The 16,998-nt window shown below is 38.4% G+C and overlaps 2 protein-coding genes across 3 annotated transcripts in view; one reads left to right on the forward strand and one right to left on the reverse strand.

Moving 5' to 3' along the window:
* Positions 1-16,998, reverse strand: part of LOC134377893 (zinc finger protein 184) — a 944,311-nt gene that overhangs the window by 752,879 nt on the left and 174,434 nt on the right. The gene's annotated exons all lie outside the window — the stretch shown is intronic.
* Positions 30-16,877, forward strand: ZKSCAN8 (zinc finger with KRAB and SCAN domains 8). Of its 2 annotated transcripts, none has more exons than XM_063096700.1 (6): positions 30-152; positions 6,495-6,993; positions 7,664-7,805; positions 9,667-9,758; positions 10,072-10,195; positions 10,857-16,877. In XM_063096700.1, exons 2-6 carry the CDS (start codon positions 6,577-6,579, stop codon positions 11,816-11,818), a joined length of 1,737 nt encoding a protein of 578 aa, XP_062952770.1. In that variant the 5' UTR covers positions 30-152; positions 6,495-6,576; the 3' UTR covers positions 11,819-16,877. The 2 variants fall into 2 exon arrangements, with proteins under 2 accessions (XP_062952770.1, XP_062952771.1); XM_063096701.1 differs by lacking the exon at positions 30-152 and adding an exon at positions 747-793.

Here is a 16,998-nt window from a genome sequence, read left to right on the forward strand (position 1 = left end):
CCGGTGTTGTACCTCCGCAGCTTGGGAGCTAGTGGTTGTAGGGAACTGGTCCGGGCGCAGTTTTCGTTCCTTTTTCTCCTCTACCTTTCTCCGGGTTTGTCCACCCTTTGCAGCTTTTCTTCCTCCATACCGGGCCACCTCTGGAACTCACGGTGAGTACGTTAGGGTTCCGGGCCGGAGGAAGGGGGGCGCTTTGTGGCCAGACCAGGCCGCAGCTGAGGACAGGCCCGAGGGGTCTGGAGAGGGGGGTCTCTACGGTGATCGGTGTCCCGGGCTGATTCGAACGCTGAGGGGCTGCCTTAGTTGCTGGCGCAGGCCGAGTTCATGACCCCAGACTTTTTGCGAGGGACCTTTTATAGGGCTTTGCTTTCTTCATAGGTAATTGTTTTGTGGTATTATTTTGTAGTCGATCTTATTTGCCTCAAAAAAGGGAACCGCCCCCACATTATCTTTTATCCAACTATTTCCATGGTCTGAGTTCGTTTTCACTTAGCAATTTTGCGTTTCGGTCAGAATAAAATTCTCTGTCTCTTTTTTTTTAAGGATATATTTTTGCTTTTGGAAGCCCCAGTTATCCATGGAAACGTTCTATTTTTGCTTTATTCTGCTCTTTTTAGTGTATTCAGAAAACGGTGGTGTGTTGACTGAATAACTGTATAAAAAACTTTTTTTACAACTTCGGGGAAATGTAGAATTCAACCTTATTTGGATTACTTTGCTTATTTTATTTATTTGAAGCGAACTGAAGTAGATGCCTGGTAACTCTGGGAGAATCCCCATTTCCTAAACTCAGGTCAGTCATGAATAACTTTTTTCAGGTTACTTTAAGACTGCCACCACCACTTCTAAAATCATATTTCTGTCGTTTGATTAGTTGAGTATATTCGTGCAGCAGTCATTGTTTTAGCAAACGGATATATGTTCTGACTTTCTGTTATGGTTAAACGTAAAATGTGGTAGATGTTAAAATATTCAGCTAATACAGTTTGAGATAACTACAAAGTTTAGTATTTGCTTCACCTACCTTTTCTTGACCTTTAGAGCCTGAAAAATGTATTTCTTGTTTTGTTTTCAGTTTCCAAACATTTTACACATTAAACGTAATTAGTCCAAGGGAAGAATACATTCCTTCTGTAACGATTGAAAAAATATTGCTGTTAAAAGTTGAGTTGTGGCTGGCTGGTTAGCTCAGTTAGAGCATAGTGCAGATAACACCAAGGTCCAGGGTTCCATTCGTGTACCAGCCAACCACCAAAAAAATAAATAAATAAAAAGTTGAGTTGTGCCTTAAATAGTTCACAGGATTATAGCATTTGAGATCCAGAAGAAGCTTTAAAGATTGTCTATTTTAAGTTAATAATTCAATAAACTTGTGTAGGTGTTCTCTGAGGAGAATATCTGTTCACACAAAGTTGTTTAAGAAGATACGTAGTGGACTGATTTTATACTCAGTTATTTATAGGGTGTACTTCTCAAAAACTGGCTGACTGGAGAAGGAAGAGACTAAAAAATGGAAAATTAGCCACTGAAAAGAATAATCAAGATGGGGAATGGACAAGACCTGTTGGCCTATTTGGTATAAAATATGAACACACCTGATAGGTTACTTCCAACAATGTTACTATTGAGACTTTAGTACCACTTAAACAATAGAAGGTTCTTGAATGGTGTGCACTCTTCACGTTGAAATATTTTGTGGCTAGTATTGATGAGGATTGATTGTAAGATGGCTGGTTTTTCAGTAGTTGAAAATGAACCTTGGGGCCAGTTAGCTCAGTTGGTTAGAGCATGGTGCTGATAACACCAAAGCCCAGGGTTCGATCCCTGTACCGGCCAGCTGCAAAAATAATAATAAAAATGAACCTTAGCTTTAAGGAAATTCTCAAGAAGACTTGGTAAGATTATAACAGTATAGCATCACATTCTAAACAGTTAGAACTTGGAATTCATGTACCATGGTAATAACCTGTAAGTTTTTAACATTAACCCATAAGTAGCTATTTTTTAAAAGTTTGAGAATTTGTTAAATTTTAATTAATTTAAAAAATTAAATTATTTTAAAATCATGGATGTAAATCCTATCTGTTCAAAACAAAATTGATTACCCCTCATCTCAAACTCTTCACAAAATCTCAACGTTTTGCCCAAATTCACTCTTCCCCCAAATCTTGCTGTGCTAGCAAATCCTTCCACTTCTCTGTAAAGTCATAATCCATGAATTATACCCCTGATGTTAATCACCATATTTAACCTTAACTCTTGCTCCTTGGTTCTTCAGATTTGTAGCTTATTCCACACACTGTTGTTCTCAGCCTTGTGTAACTTTAAAGATAATTCTCAAATTCCCTTTCCTTTCTCTACATACTCTCTGAATAGGGGTTTTCTTCCTAGCATTATTGGATGGGTTTCAGGTCTGTGAACTTTGCTGAAATTGACTGTGAAATTTTGTGCTATGGGCATTTTTCTATGGAGAAGTTCTGTGTTTTCATGAGATTGTAGAGTCCATTAATCAACATCCCTCGTCCCCCAAACAAACCTAAAAGGTAAAACACTGCTTTGAAGACTCATGTCAGGAACCATGTGTAATCTGATTTTACTCCTAAATGCTTATGTCTTCTTTCTTTTTGTAGACTATAGATCTATGGTTTTATCTTGATGTTAGAATCTCTTGTCAACTCCTTCTGTACAGTGCTGCCTTTGATTCTGTTTTTTTCCAATCCATTTTCCACAGTGCTGCCATTGTGATCTTCCTAGTATACATATGTAATCTAACTTCCCTATTTAAAAAGAGATACAAAGAAAAAGGTCACTTCCACACAGATATTTGCAAAAAGGTCATGGCCATAGACAAGCATTTGCAATACTCTACACAATGTGATATGTCCCATATTTGGACCATGTAAAAAATACTTTGGCAGGAATGAGCACCTTAATAGCTGGGGGGGGGGGGGGGGGGGGGTGTCAGAGAAGACCTCATAAAATAGGTAATAGGTAAGTTTGAATTAGAGTTGAATGGTTTCAGCTAGACCAGGATCTATCAGCCTTGGCTTTGATGCCTTGTTGTGGGGGCTGTGTTATGCATTGGAGGATGTTTAGTAGCATCTTTGCCCTCTACACACTAGATACTAGTAGCACCCCTTCCCCCTAATTGTGACAACCAAAAATGTTTCTGTACATTGTCAAAGGTCCCTGGGTGGGGGAGAATTGCCTCCAGTTGAGAAACACTGAGCTAGAGTAAAGAGTACTCTGCAATAGAATGGAAGTTCGAGAAAGCCACATATAGTCAGGAAAGGCTATATGAGGTGAGTTTACAGCAGAGAAAGCCAGGCAGGTTTCATTCATAAAGAGCCTTGCATACCATGCTAGAGTTTGGTTCCTATTGAAATAAAGGGGGTGAATTATGTTACATATTTGTTAAAAGTCTCTGGCAGTATATTAGTTTCCCAGGGCTATCATAACAAAGTATCACAGACTTAGTGGCTTAAAACAATAGAAATTTATTCTGTCACAGTTAGGAAGGCTAGAAGTCCAAAATCAAGGTATCAGCGGGGCCATGCTCTTCTAGCTTCTGGTTGTTACTGGCAGTCCTTGGCATTCTTTGGCTTGCATCTGTGCCTTCATAGTCACTTAGCTGTCTTCCATCTATGTGTCGGTGTCTTCACATGACCTTCTCCTCTTCTTAAAAGTGTGCTAGTCATATTGGATTAAGGGCTTACCTTATTCCAGTGTAACTTCATCTTAACTTGATTACATCTGCAAAGACCCTATTTCCAAATAAGGTCGCAATCACAGGTACCAGAGGTTAGGACCTCAACATTTCTTATTGGGGAACACAGGTCAACCCACACAGGCAGCACTGTGGAACATGAATGGGAGAAAAGCATAGCCAAAGCTAAGAAGAACAGTTACTGCTGCCACTGTAGGCAAGAAGTAATATCTATACCAAGGATATAAACCATAGGCATATATGCTACAAAGAAATAAGGCCATGAAATTGGACTCTTTGGACCTCAGATCTCGTTTTTAAAACTCACTCTTACAACAAATAGAGACACTTCTGTGTTAGGTATTGTAAATATAGCCCTCTAATATTCCTTGATCCCATCAATAAGATAAAAGTTATGGACTTCTACTCACGGGGAATATACAGTTAAGTTAGGAAGTCAAAACTCCTTTGTAACTAATTATATACAATTATGGGAAAAGTAACATTAAAACGATACAAACTTGTGATGTGTAGAGTAAGAGGGAAATAACTCCCAATTAGAGTCATCAGGAAAGAATTTTTTAAGGTGACAGTATTTTATCTTGTCCTTTAAGAGTAGGTAAGAATAAGGCACTGATGAAAGAAGTCAAAGAAGATTTAAGTGAAGAGATAAGCTGTGCCGATGGAATAAAATACTCAATATTATTAAGATATCAGTTGTCCCTAAACTTGGCTATAGATTCAACACAAACCTAATTCCAGGATTTTTTGTGGGAATAAGTTGATTCTAAAATGTTTATCAAAAGGCACGAGAACTAGAAAAGCCAAAACAATTTCAAAAACTAACAACAAAGTTGCAGAACTCAGAACTCACACTATTTGATTTCAAGATTTTAAAAGCCACAACAGTCAAGAGAGTTTTATATTGGTGAAAGGACAGACATGTAGGTAAATGGGACAGAATACAGATTTCAGAAATAGATCCACATATATATATATTCAATTGATTTTTGATAAAGGTGCAAAGATGAGTCAGTGGAAGAAGTAAAATCCTTTCTGCAAATGGTGTTGGAACAATTTGATTTCAGTTGGGGAAAAAAAAAAAAAAACCTCCATCCATTCCTCAAACTCTATACAAAAATTAATTCAATAGACCTAAATGTAAAATCTAAAACTATAAAATTTCTAAAGAAAACAGGAGAAAATCTTTGTGACCTTGAGGTGAGCAAAGATTTCTTATATATGACACCAAAAGCACAATTCTAAAAGAAAAAAACTGATAGACTTCAAAAGAATTACAAACTTCTATTCTTCAAAAGGCATTGTTGAAAGAATGAAAAGGATAAAATATTTGCAAATCACATATCTCATGAAGGACTTGTATCCAGAATATAAGGAACTCTCAAAACTTAATTAAAAAAAAAACAAAAACCCAATTTAAAAATAGGCAAAAGTTTTGAACAGATACTTCACCAAAGATATATGGATGGCAAATAAGCACATAAAAAGATGCTTAACATTATTAGCCAGTAGGGAAATGCAAATTAAAACCATAATGAAATATCACTACACACCTGTTAGAATACCAAATTAAAGGGAAAAAAACCCACTAAAAACACAGTATCAGGTGCTGGTCAGGATGGGGAATAGTTGCAGCTCTTACATATTGCTAATGGAATGAAAAGTGTGTGGCCTCTTTGGGAAAGAGTAACAGTTTCTTATAAAGTTATACTTACAGGTGTTTTATGACCTAGCAATTTTATTTCTGTATATTTATCTGAATTAAATGAAAACTATGTTCAGACAAAAATACATGTGCATATGTTCATAGGGGCTTTATTTGTAATCATCAAAAACTGGGAACAACTCATATCTCTCAACTGGGGAATGGATAAACCAACACTCATCCATATAAGAAATAAACTGGTACATGCAACATTGATTAATATCAAATGTGTTATGCTGAGTGAAAGATGCCAGATTCAAAAGGCTACATACTATATGATTTTATTTATATAACATTCTGGAAGGTCATTAGTGTGTGGGATCAGACTCTTGGATTGTAGGTGTTGGTTGAGCATCTAGGTTTCCTGGAGATACAGTGCTCCAGAAAGTTCTGAAGCATAAGCTGGAGATAAGGTCCATAGTAGAAGATAGCCTTTATAGGAGGGAAGATGGGGAGTCACAGGTAGGATAATGAACGTTAGGTGGAGAAGAGGACAGTGTTAGGAAAGTTCTTTTTTTTTTTTTTTCCTTTCTTGGCGATTGGCCAATGTCAGGAATCTGGACCCTTGACCTTAGGGTAGCACCATACTTTCCCAAGAGAGCTAACCGGCCAGCCAGGAAAGTTCTTGACAAGACCTTGACCTATTGCATGGAAGTTAGTGTCATCTGTTAAGAGCGAGGGAAAGGTCAAGAGCTGAAATGTATAGAAACAGTTTAGTACAGCTGGTGTAACAAATGCTAAAAGGGGTTAAATGAGCAGCACTGAGGGCCAGATGAAGTTAAACACAGAATTTCAATTAGACATGATTTCCTGACTTTGTTTAGCCATGTTTCACATCCCCAAACAAAGCAGAAGGAAGGGGTTGTTCTCTGGGTGGGTTTGGCAGGGCTGGCATTGCAGAAGGTTAAGGAGGTAAGGGAGTTACTTCTGGAACAGTGGAGATCATTTAAATGACTATACCATGAAGCCCATGTCCTGGTAGGGAGCTTGTTAAGATATCTTAGGAAGTTACTAGGACTTTTGATTAGCCTTAACACTATTTGTTATTTTCTCTTCCTGAAGAAGTACCCATACAAAAGAAACCTTCTCTTAAGAAGATAAAGAAAGTAGAGGAAACGAGGCTCCTGAGCTTTTCCAGCACTAAATGGCTACAGAATCAAGAAAGCTTTTAGCCTCATCCCCACCAGACCAGGCTCCTGAAGAGGACCTTGTAATTGTGAAAGTAGAGGAGGATCATGGTTGGGACCAGGAATCTAGTCTACATGAAAATAACCCTCCTGGCCAAGAACTGTTCCGCCTACGCTTCCGGCAGTTATGCTACCAGGAGACACTAGGACCCCGAGAAGCTCTGATCCAACTCCGGGCACTTTGCCATCAGTGGCTGAGACCAGATTTGAACACCAAGGAGCAGATACTAGAGCTGTTGGTGCTGGAGCAGTTCTTGACCATCCTGCCTGAGGAGCTCCAGACCCTGGTTAAGGAACATCAGCTAGAGAATGGAGAAGAGGTGGTTACCCTGTTGGAGGATTTGGAAAGGCAGATTGATATACTAGGACGGCCAGTAAGTAGAAGGAGGTGCATGCTGTGACTGTGGGAGTCCTGGCATCTCAGTGGTTGAGTAAAAGCTGAGCATCGGTTTCTGTTGGATAAGGATGAAAATAGTCATAATGTGGTATGGCTTGTATTTGTAGAGTTCTTTTTATTTACATAAAGGATAAAATCCATTTTTTTATCCTCAAAACATCCTACAACTGTATTATTATTCCTGTTTGCAATATGGGAATGTGATGTATAGGGAGCTTAAATTACTTTTTTAAGGGTACCCAAATAATTAAAGGTAGATCTGTACCCAAATAATTAAGGTAGATGTTAGACCAGAACTCAGGCTTCTTAGTTCCCTATCAAACATTTTTTTGACTACGTAGCACTGCTTTAAGTTTCCATATATCATTCTCTTTCTTCCCCTGCCTTTTGAGCACAAAATATTGATGTTCTTGTAGGAGGGAGGGAATCAGCAGAAATCTTTTCTTTTAGTACTGAGCAGAAACGATGCCTTTCTTTCTCTGCTAATCTACATGTTGGTGTTCCATACTGTCCATAGGAAGTAAGTGAGATTCTGCTGCTTCCTTTCACAAGCATGTATCCCTGTAGATGTGCTCCTGGTCCCCTTATGTTGTTCACTTCATTTCTGAAAGGGATTTCTTGTAACCCAGCTGTCCCATTTTTTTCAGGTTCCAGCTCGTGCACATGGACATAGGGTACTCTGGGCAGAGGTGGAGCTTTCAGAATCTGCACCAGAGGCTCCAAGTCCTCAGCTCCAACCTATGGCAACCCAGCATAAATCTCCAGTGCTTCCAGGGCCACAAGAGAGAGGTGAGGAGCCAGATTTCATTGATGAGGAGGGGGAGAGTAGAAAGGAAAGAAGTAAATTTGGGATACTTATCTAGTTCTTGGAGAACCAGGAAGTAGAATCCTGTTTACACACCAGTCCCAATATCTGGGTTTAAATGTTTAGGCTTCAGATACAGACTGTTAGCCTCATTGGCAAACTTATGAACAAATTAAAGAATCTGGGGATTTGTATGTATTCATACATTTCTATTATCCTAATGCATTTACAACATAGGCATTTTTGAGGTTTTGCTGGTATCATCATACCACTTTATTTGTAAGTATTTCAGCATGTATTTTCTCAAACAAGGCGATTTCTTAGATAACTACCATAAATTCATCACAATTAGGAAATGTAACATTGATACAGTGCTAATCTAGTCCATTAGATTAGTATTCATGGTTTGCCAGTTGTCCCAGTAATGCTCTTTCTGTCCCAGAGTCTACTTTAAGATCACACTTTGCAATTAGTTGTCCTGTCTCTTTAGTCTTCTTTAATTTGAAATAGTTTCTCAGCCTTTCTTAGCTTCTCATGATCTTGACATTTTTCAAGAGTACAGGTCAGTTATTTTGTAGAATAGCTACAATTTGGGTTTGCATGTTGTTTCCTCGTGTTTCTTCATGTTTTGATTCAAGTTGTGTATATTTGGCAAGAACGCCTCAGAAGTGATGTGTTTTTCTCAGGGGGTACAACAGGAATTTATCTTGTTATTGGTAATATTATCTTTAATGACTTGGTTAAGGTTATTCTTGCTAGGTTAATCATTGTAAAGTCACTATTTCTCCCTTTGTAACTAATAAGTTATTTGTGGGGAGATACTTTTGAGTCTTTGTAAATATCCTAGTCCTCATCAACCTCTTGTTGCTAACACACTAGTTTTAGTATTCATTGATGTTTCTTGACTGAATCAGTGATTACTAAGACAGTCACAAAATGGTGATTTTCTATGTCATTCCTTCCACATTTACTTGTTGTTTATCATAAGGGAGAGTATTCTCTTCTCCCCATTTTGTCATTTTTAAAAAAAAAATTTATCAGTATGGACTCTTAAATTCTTATTTATTCCATAAATATTCTGTTAGTATCTTTATTTTGATGCTTAAATTGCCTCAGATTTGACCAGAAGAAGCTTTTTCAGTCGGGCTGCTTTGTCTTTTTGACATTTTCCCATCATTTTTTGAAAATTTCCTTACTTTCTTGCAAAACAAGATGTTCTAGTCTTATCTTCCCCTGCATTTTGTATTTTTTCATTCATGTGGTTTATAATAGTTTGTTTCTTATAAATGTATTTCTAATATTTCTAAAGAATAACATAGAAACACTTTCAATTAATAATATAATTCTTGTCTAAAGTCCTAATGCTTGTTGCCTGAGACATAGAAGTCTGTGTTGATTTTGGTAATAAACTGTCTGATATCTATTGGAAGCAAATACTGACAGTTATGGTAGACATTTCAGAAGGGTAACTGACTTAATAGAGATTGATTGGTTATAATATTCAGTTTGCTAAGAGATCAGGACCTAAACAGATACTGTACACAAATACATGGATACAAGTAGTCTTGGTAGTAGGGAAGAAATTGGAAAGCGATTCTTGTTAGGAAACCAGTACACTTTCTATCATTGACTGTAACTGCAGGCCAAGTTCAGGGACATCAAAGTGCAGATGTTTTGCGGGCAACTATAGGTACGGGCCCAGAGTCTAAGATATTAGCACTTTATATGCAAAATCTTTGGCATGCATATCTGCTGAAATACAAATAATTTGAAATGGGTGAGTGGTGGCTCCCACAACCACAGGACAGGTCTGGTATCATTCATAGCTCCTTTCTCCTCTCTTAGCCATGTCTACTTCTCAGAGTCCTACCCCTTCCCAGAAGGGAAGTTCTGGAGACCAGGAGATGACAGCTACACTTCTTACAGCAGGGTTCCAGGTGAGTTGTGCTTCTCACTGAAACTCCATCGCTCTGTTTGGCAGTCAGTGTTTGTGATATCTGTCCCATGTCTGGACTGTCTGTAGCAGTACCTACCCAAGAGCTTGCCCAAATTCTTTTGCATAAAGACATTGATCCTTGATTTCCCCCAATAAATCTAATGTGTTTTCCTCTTCTTCCCGGCTATTCACATCCCTTTATATAGTACATTCCCACCTTTTAATCCTCTTACAACATTGGTGGATCTCTGAAACTCTAGGTTTGAGCTGTGGAACAGTCCCATTCCCCAAATGGGGATCTTGTTTTGTTTCAGACTTTGGAGAAGATCGAAGACATGGCTGTGTCCCTTATTCAGGAGGAGTGGCTTCTTGATCCATCACAGAAAAATCTGAATAGAGATAACAAGCCAGAGAATTACAGAAACATGTTCTCCCTGGGTAAGGAGAGCTGTGGTTATTATCATTTAAGATTTTTTGTTTGTTTTTATGTGTATGGTAGCTGTGAGCTTCCTGACAGACATAGTTAAGTTTAAACTTGGGATCCAACAGAGGGATACAATGTTGTGACATCTTGAAACTTTTGAGGACTAACTTTCTGTTTGTACCAGTGTGTTGGTTTGTTTGCCAGTTAAATTGACAGCTCTCTAGTGTTCTCTGAGTTCACACATTTTTTTCTCTCATTTCCCATAGGATCTTTACATAGGTTTTTCTCACGTAAGCCTATTGTGCCTCCTCCCTTTTAATGACTGGTGTATTTGCCCATTTCTGTCCTACTCATTAGATCTTTTTAGTAGTTCCGTATTCCTTCCCACTCCCCAACTTCCACTTCTCTTCAGTCGATCCCTTCTCACTTTAGTCCTCCTTCCAGTAACCCTCTTTTTTCATAGTGCCTCTTCCACAGTTGGCCTGTGGTACTTCTGTTTGACCCTGCTCATATCTTCTATTATGAAGCCATTTGGGAGACAGATAAAAACTTTGTGTTTACTTGTAGCTGTTCCATGTGTACTTTCCTTTTCCCCTATTTTCAATTCCTTTCTCCTACTGTAGAGAATAGGAAGTGACATTAGCTTGATATTTACTTATTAAATTTTTATTTCAGGTGGTGAGACCAGGAATGAGAACAAGGAATTAGCTTCGAAACAGGTAATATCTACTGGAATCCAACCACATGGAGAGACAGCAGCCAAATGCAACGGGGATATTATTGGGGGTCTTGAGCATGGAGAAGCCCGAGACTTCCTGGGCAGATTAGAGAGGCAGCGGGGAAATCCCACACAGGAGAGACGACATAAATGTGATGAATGTGGGAAAAGCTTTGCTCAGAGCTCAGGCCTTGTTCGCCACTGGAGAATCCACACTGGGGAGAAACCCTATCAGTGTAATGTATGTGGTAAAGCCTTCAGTTACAGGTCAGCCCTTCTTTCCCATCAGGATATTCACAACAAAGTAAAACGCTATCACTGTAAGGAGTGTGGTAAAGCCTTCAGTCAGAACACAGGCCTGATCCTGCACCAGAGAATTCACACTGGGGAGAAGCCATATCAGTGCAATCAGTGTGGGAAGGCTTTCAGTCAGAGTGCGGGCCTTATTCTGCACCAGAGAATTCACAGTGGGGAGAGACCCTATGAATGCAATGAGTGTGGGAAAGCTTTCAGTCATAGCTCACACCTCATTGGACATCAGAGAATCCACACTGGGGAGAAGCCTTATGAATGTGATGAGTGTGGGAAAACCTTCAGGCGGAGCTCACATCTTATTGGCCATCAGAGAAGCCACACTGGGGAGAAACCTTACAAATGCAATGAGTGTGGGAGGGCCTTCAGTCAGAAGTCAGGCCTTATTGAACATCAGAGAATCCACACTGGAGAAAGACCCTATAAATGTAAAGAATGTGGGAAAGCTTTCAATGGGAACACTGGCCTCATCCAACATCTAAGAATCCACACAGGGGAGAAGCCCTATCAATGTAATGAGTGTGGCAAAGCCTTTATTCAGAGGTCTAGTCTCATTCGACATCAGAGAATCCACAGTGGAGAAAAGTCTGAATCCATAGGAGTTTAGGAAAAGCTTCAGCTTCAGTCATAAGTTTGAGCATTATTCAACATTAGAGAAACTGCACTGATGAGTGGACTTTCAGTGTACTAAAAAAGGAAGAAGTTCATCATTGTTGGAACTTTATCTAATCTCAGAATCTATAGGGGTGGCAAAGTTAGAATAGCTCGTTAGTGGTTTGGTCCCAGTGCCTTGAGGCAGATTGATTAGCTTGACTGTCTTTGGAGGTGTCTGATGGAGTGGAGCTCTCAGTGGCCTAATGTATCCTTTGAAAATTTAAAATAGCATTAGAGCAAGTTTCTTGTCTTGGTTTGAGGCACCTCACTTTGTCTTTTGGTGAGTAGCTGTAGGTTTGAGAGAGGCTGCTACTCGTAGTTCCTCTGCTTCTTCCCATCGCCTGTGATCACCTTCTCCTGTTGATTTCCCTGAAGGTACCATTTTACTCCTAATCTGATCTAAGAAGCTGCTCTAGAGTTCAAAGCAGCCTATGTGTGAGATTTATATTTGTATTTAGCTTTCTAAGATCCTAGTTCTAGGGGAATTTTTACAGATATAATGTATTTAGGCTTAGTGTGCATTTTTTTATTCTAATGTTCTTTCTAGTCAGTGGAAATCCATATTCCCACACAAACTCAGAATGCTATATTTTTAACAGCACTCCAGCATTTTTCTTAATATATCACCTTCACTGACTCCACTGAGTCATTGAGCATCTGTATATTTCCTTCACCACTCCCAGTCCCAGTACCTGTGTCAGCAAAGGAAGTGGACGTGTTAGTGGTGGTTGTGGGAGTGATACCAAGAAAGAGGTGAGTGGAGACTCAGCTCAGCTGCTCTTGAGCTTAGATAGTTGTACCTTTTGGTGACTTCTCACTCTTCTTCCACTTCCCCACTGTACACTGTGGTTCAAATAGGTATGTACAGTGTCCTAGCTGTGGCATCACACAGGAGAAAGGAGACAGAGGTGCTTGAAGAAGACATAAAAATCCTTTCAAAGAATGTACACTCATCCCTTTTGGCCCATTACAGTACTGCTCTCTCAGGTTCCTATCAGCCTGCATAAACTCCCTGACTGCATAGTCTGTCACTCTTGTCATTATCTTGGACCCACCTCCTTCAGTGGCGTCAGCACCTTGCTCATCATTCTCTATTTCTCGCCATTAGTTTATATAACTTTAATATCCACAGTGTTATCTGTCAAATACCTTAGCTCACAATTCTCATTCTGCATTCTGGTGCATTCCATTTGTATGTAATCCACGTCTGTAATCTACCAACAAAGACACACTATTATACACATCATCACCAGATAATGTATTTCATCTTTGAGGCTTTCAGTCTACCAAGGGATACTGTATAAAGTAATGAAACTGACTTAAAGTAACATGCCAGAGCTTATGCATCCAATATGGGTTGTCTTTTAAACTGGGTAGTAATAGTTAATCCAAAATACTGTTGTTCCAGTAGTGCTACTATTCCTCTAAATATTTGGAACACTCTTAGAATTCCTGTTTAATAAACCATATAAGAAAACCCTGTATTACTCTTAGTCACATTTCCTTTTTGACTATTTGAGTAGTCACTTATTCACCAGACTTGGAATCAAGTAACTTTTGGTTTTCCAAAATTAACCCTCAAACTTGAAATGGATTCTATTAAGTCTATTCAGAAGAAAATTATATAGGTTCTGATGAAAACTCCAAGAGAAGTAACATGATTTCACACTGTGACTGTCTTGAAAAGAGATAACACTTAATCATGTTATTTTGATTGATGTGTTAAGAAAGCAATCATAAAATCTTACCTCATAAAGGTCCACCTTTTGGATCATAAATGTCTTCTTTAAAACATCCCTTCTCCACCTCCCTGTGGCCCATCTTGACCACTAACAATGTCATGTTTATCTACGTCTATTTCATTGAGCCATTGGTACCCAGTAGACACTTGTCATCCTTGTTTACTTGGTTAATTTTTCAAAACAGTCCTTTTCGTTATCTTTTATTTCTTATCCTCCCTTCTCTTTTTTTCTTTTTTTGACCTATAGATTACCATTTCTAATTCCCATGTACTTGAAATTTCAAAAAACCGAAAACAAGTAAATCTGATTGTGTCTAGATCCTTGCTCTCAGCTTCAGTTGTGCCTTACCCCTCTGTAAGATACTAATTCTTCCTGGGGCCGTTGCTACCTTGTGTGCAGATATAACATAGGATGGGTACAGAGGGAAAGTGCATGTGTATGTGCGCACATGTATGTACACACACACTCTCCTTCCATATGCTTTAGAGGAACACTTGCTCTCTATTCTAATAAAAACGTATTTTAGCAGAGCAACACATTGAAATGTCTATGGATGTACCAGCCAATGTCTCTTTAGACATCAGTACCTAGAATGATGTGTAGCCAGATTACTTAAATCTCAGAATTACCAAGCATCTGGCAGAAATTTAGAGAAAAGAGAATAATATGACTAGAAAGGTTACTGTTTTACTGGGATGAATGTGAGAAAAGACTCACCTGAAAGAATTATCAAGGCTGATTGAGCACATATATAGAAATAGCAAAGTGGTATGAAATAATAGAAAAAGGCTGTGGATTGTTTGGGGACATAATAGAAGTCATTCCTGGTCTCAAGTTCTTACTCTTAGCATTAGAATATTATTGATCCATCTACATGATATTTTGAGCCCTTAACTATGAATGGCATGCATTAAGCTCCTTTATTCTGCAGATTCTATTTTTATGCTCTTAATTGGGAATGAACTATCCAGCAGTACTTCTCCCATTTTCAGCTTCTCGTTTTAGGACACGGCAGCATAAGGTGGTTCTTCCATAACTGTTGCCATCCATGATAGTCCTAGAGAAGCATCTTAGGTTTCAAAGATTTTCTCTGTGGAGCAAGGTGGCAGTGCTAGTATGTGGTGATTGATTCCCAGATGGAGCAGTTAGCTTTATTCTTGGTTCTGAGTCTCCAGAAAATAATAGCTGACATTTATTGAGCACTTACTGTGTGTTAAACCCTATGTTAAGCATTTCTCATACTTATGATAGATATCATTATTATATTCCCCATTTCATAGATGAGGAAACTGAGGCTTCAAGAGTTAAATGAGCTGACCACTGTCACACAGCCAGAAAGTGATAGAACAGATTCTAACCAACACAGTCTGATTCTAGAGCCTGTGCTTCTGACCACTGTGAATGCTGCCTGTAATGAACACCATAACTCTGGCCAGCCATTCAAAACATATGTATCCCTGGTCATGAGAGGTACTGGTGAAGAGAATGTGCAGTATAGTGTGCAAATCTATTGCAATTACTAGAAAATGTGGTTGAAAATGCCATTTTGGATTATATTATCTTTAATGTTGATCCTTTTGATGCTTTGTAGTATTAGAAAGATAAATTGTGCAAATAAACATGTTTTAAAAAGTAACTGGGAGGGTAAAGCAATAACAACTTACAGATTCAAATACGTATCTCTCTAAATTGTGTAAGGGAATGTAGAATTGTGGAAAGAAATGAAATATTCATGTACCAGACCAGGCAGATGGACAGTTAGGATGACAATAGTAAGTTCATCTACAGCATAAAATGTGAAAAACCTTCAACTTCATTGCTTGTTTCCAACTACCATTCTCTTTTTCCTCTGTCATTTCTGGTTTTTCCAACATGTCATCCATTCTTCAACCCCATTTCCTCATTAATCTATTCTTAAAACTTCTCCTTACTGTCTTTCATATTCAGCATTCCACTGACATGTCCTTAGAATCACCAGTAGGTAAATATTAAGGCTGTTTTTTTTTTAGTTCTTGTCCTTCTTGATCTCGTTTGTATTTCATATTGTTGAATTCTTCCTACACCTCAGGAATTCTCTTCTTCGGTTTGTGGAATCCTAAGTCAGTTTTCCAGAATATCTGGCTTTTCTATATTGGCCCTTTTTTTTTCTTCTCCTCTCCACTGAGAATAACCCCCTTGTTTTATTTTTTTATTCATAGCTTTTTCTATATTCTTCTTTATACATTTTGATTGTTTACACTTATTTTCTGTATTTGAGTGACTTTTTATTTCCCACCCTGTGGGTCATCTTGCAACTTGTGGGATTTTCCATAAGTACCTACACGACTGGCATTTGTAAGCAGAACCCATCACTCTTATCCTCCAACCCCCATTTTCTTTTTAAATAGTCATCATTGCTTAATTACTTTACCTTGAACAGACTCACTACTCTTCATATTTTTTATCTCAAACTTAGAGTTATCTTCTCCTTTCCTCTACTCTCCACGTCCAAAATCTTGCTCTCTATCCAATTCTTAGTCTTCTTGAGGCTTGATCTTTTCATATCTACCATGCCCTTATAGCCTTCCATGCAGATCTGCATCATCTGACTCCCAGATTACTGTAATTCTTTCTTTTAAATTTCTTTGTTCTCAGGAATCCCCATCTTTTATAAAACTTCCAAGATGAGCCTTCTCAAACTTCATTTTCATTTCTCATTTTCACTCAGTAATGCCCAGCAGATAATTCCTAACAGAGCAGTGATTTCCAAATTCTCCATTACTTTGTCCTCCGTGCTTAATCTGCTTCAGCTTTCATTACTCTCTAGCATATTCACCTTAATCATCATATTCAAACTTCCTACAGCCTTCTATTGCTGTCTTATAAGCCCTTGCCTATGTGCCTTTCTCATGCTATTCCTTTGCTTAGATTGCTCTTTGGCCCCAGCTCATGTTCATCACTCCCTTCAAATCCTAGCTGCTTTTATATCATCTGAGTGAGCTTTTCCTGAGCTTCATCTCACAGAGTCCTCCCTTCTTCTGTGCTGCCTCAGCACTTATCTTTTGAGTTTTTACTGTGGTCCATGCACTTACTAATATGTTGCTTTGTAATTATTTTCTAGCACTCTGTATTGTAGTTTCACATTTGTATTTATTTCCAAAATTAAATTGTAAGCTCCTTGAGGGCAGGAATAATAACTTTTACATTTGTATCTCTGCATCCCCTAGTGCCTAGTGCAGCACTGAGCACATTGTAGGTGTTTAATAAATGCTTGTGGAATTATTGTGTGGATTATTTATGGTGTTATCTACAGACATTTTAAAGCTACTCTCAAGGATGTTTCTGACCATTTTTTGTACACTCAAAAAATATAGAACTATTTCCATAGAGTACAGTGTATCAGGATCTTCCT

The sequence above is a fragment of the Cynocephalus volans genome, chromosome 5, assembly GCF_027409185.1.
Source record: "Cynocephalus volans isolate mCynVol1 chromosome 5, mCynVol1.pri, whole genome shotgun sequence".
Classification (NCBI taxonomy): Eukaryota; Metazoa; Chordata; class Mammalia; order Dermoptera; family Cynocephalidae; genus Cynocephalus; species Cynocephalus volans.

Excerpts from the sequence above, each read along its gene's own strand:
- ZKSCAN8 (XM_063096700.1), top strand. The coding sequence starts at position 6,577 with ATGGCTACAGAATCAAGAAAGCTTTTAGCCTCATCCCCACCAGACCAG. Across the intron at positions 6,994-7,663 it reads TTGATATACTAGGACGGCCA|GTTCCAGCTCGTGCACATGG; the intron begins GTAAGTAGAAGG and ends CATTTTTTTCAG. Across the intron at positions 9,759-10,071 it reads TTCTTACAGCAGGGTTCCAG|ACTTTGGAGAAGATCGAAGA; the intron begins GTGAGTTGTGCT and ends GTTTTGTTTCAG.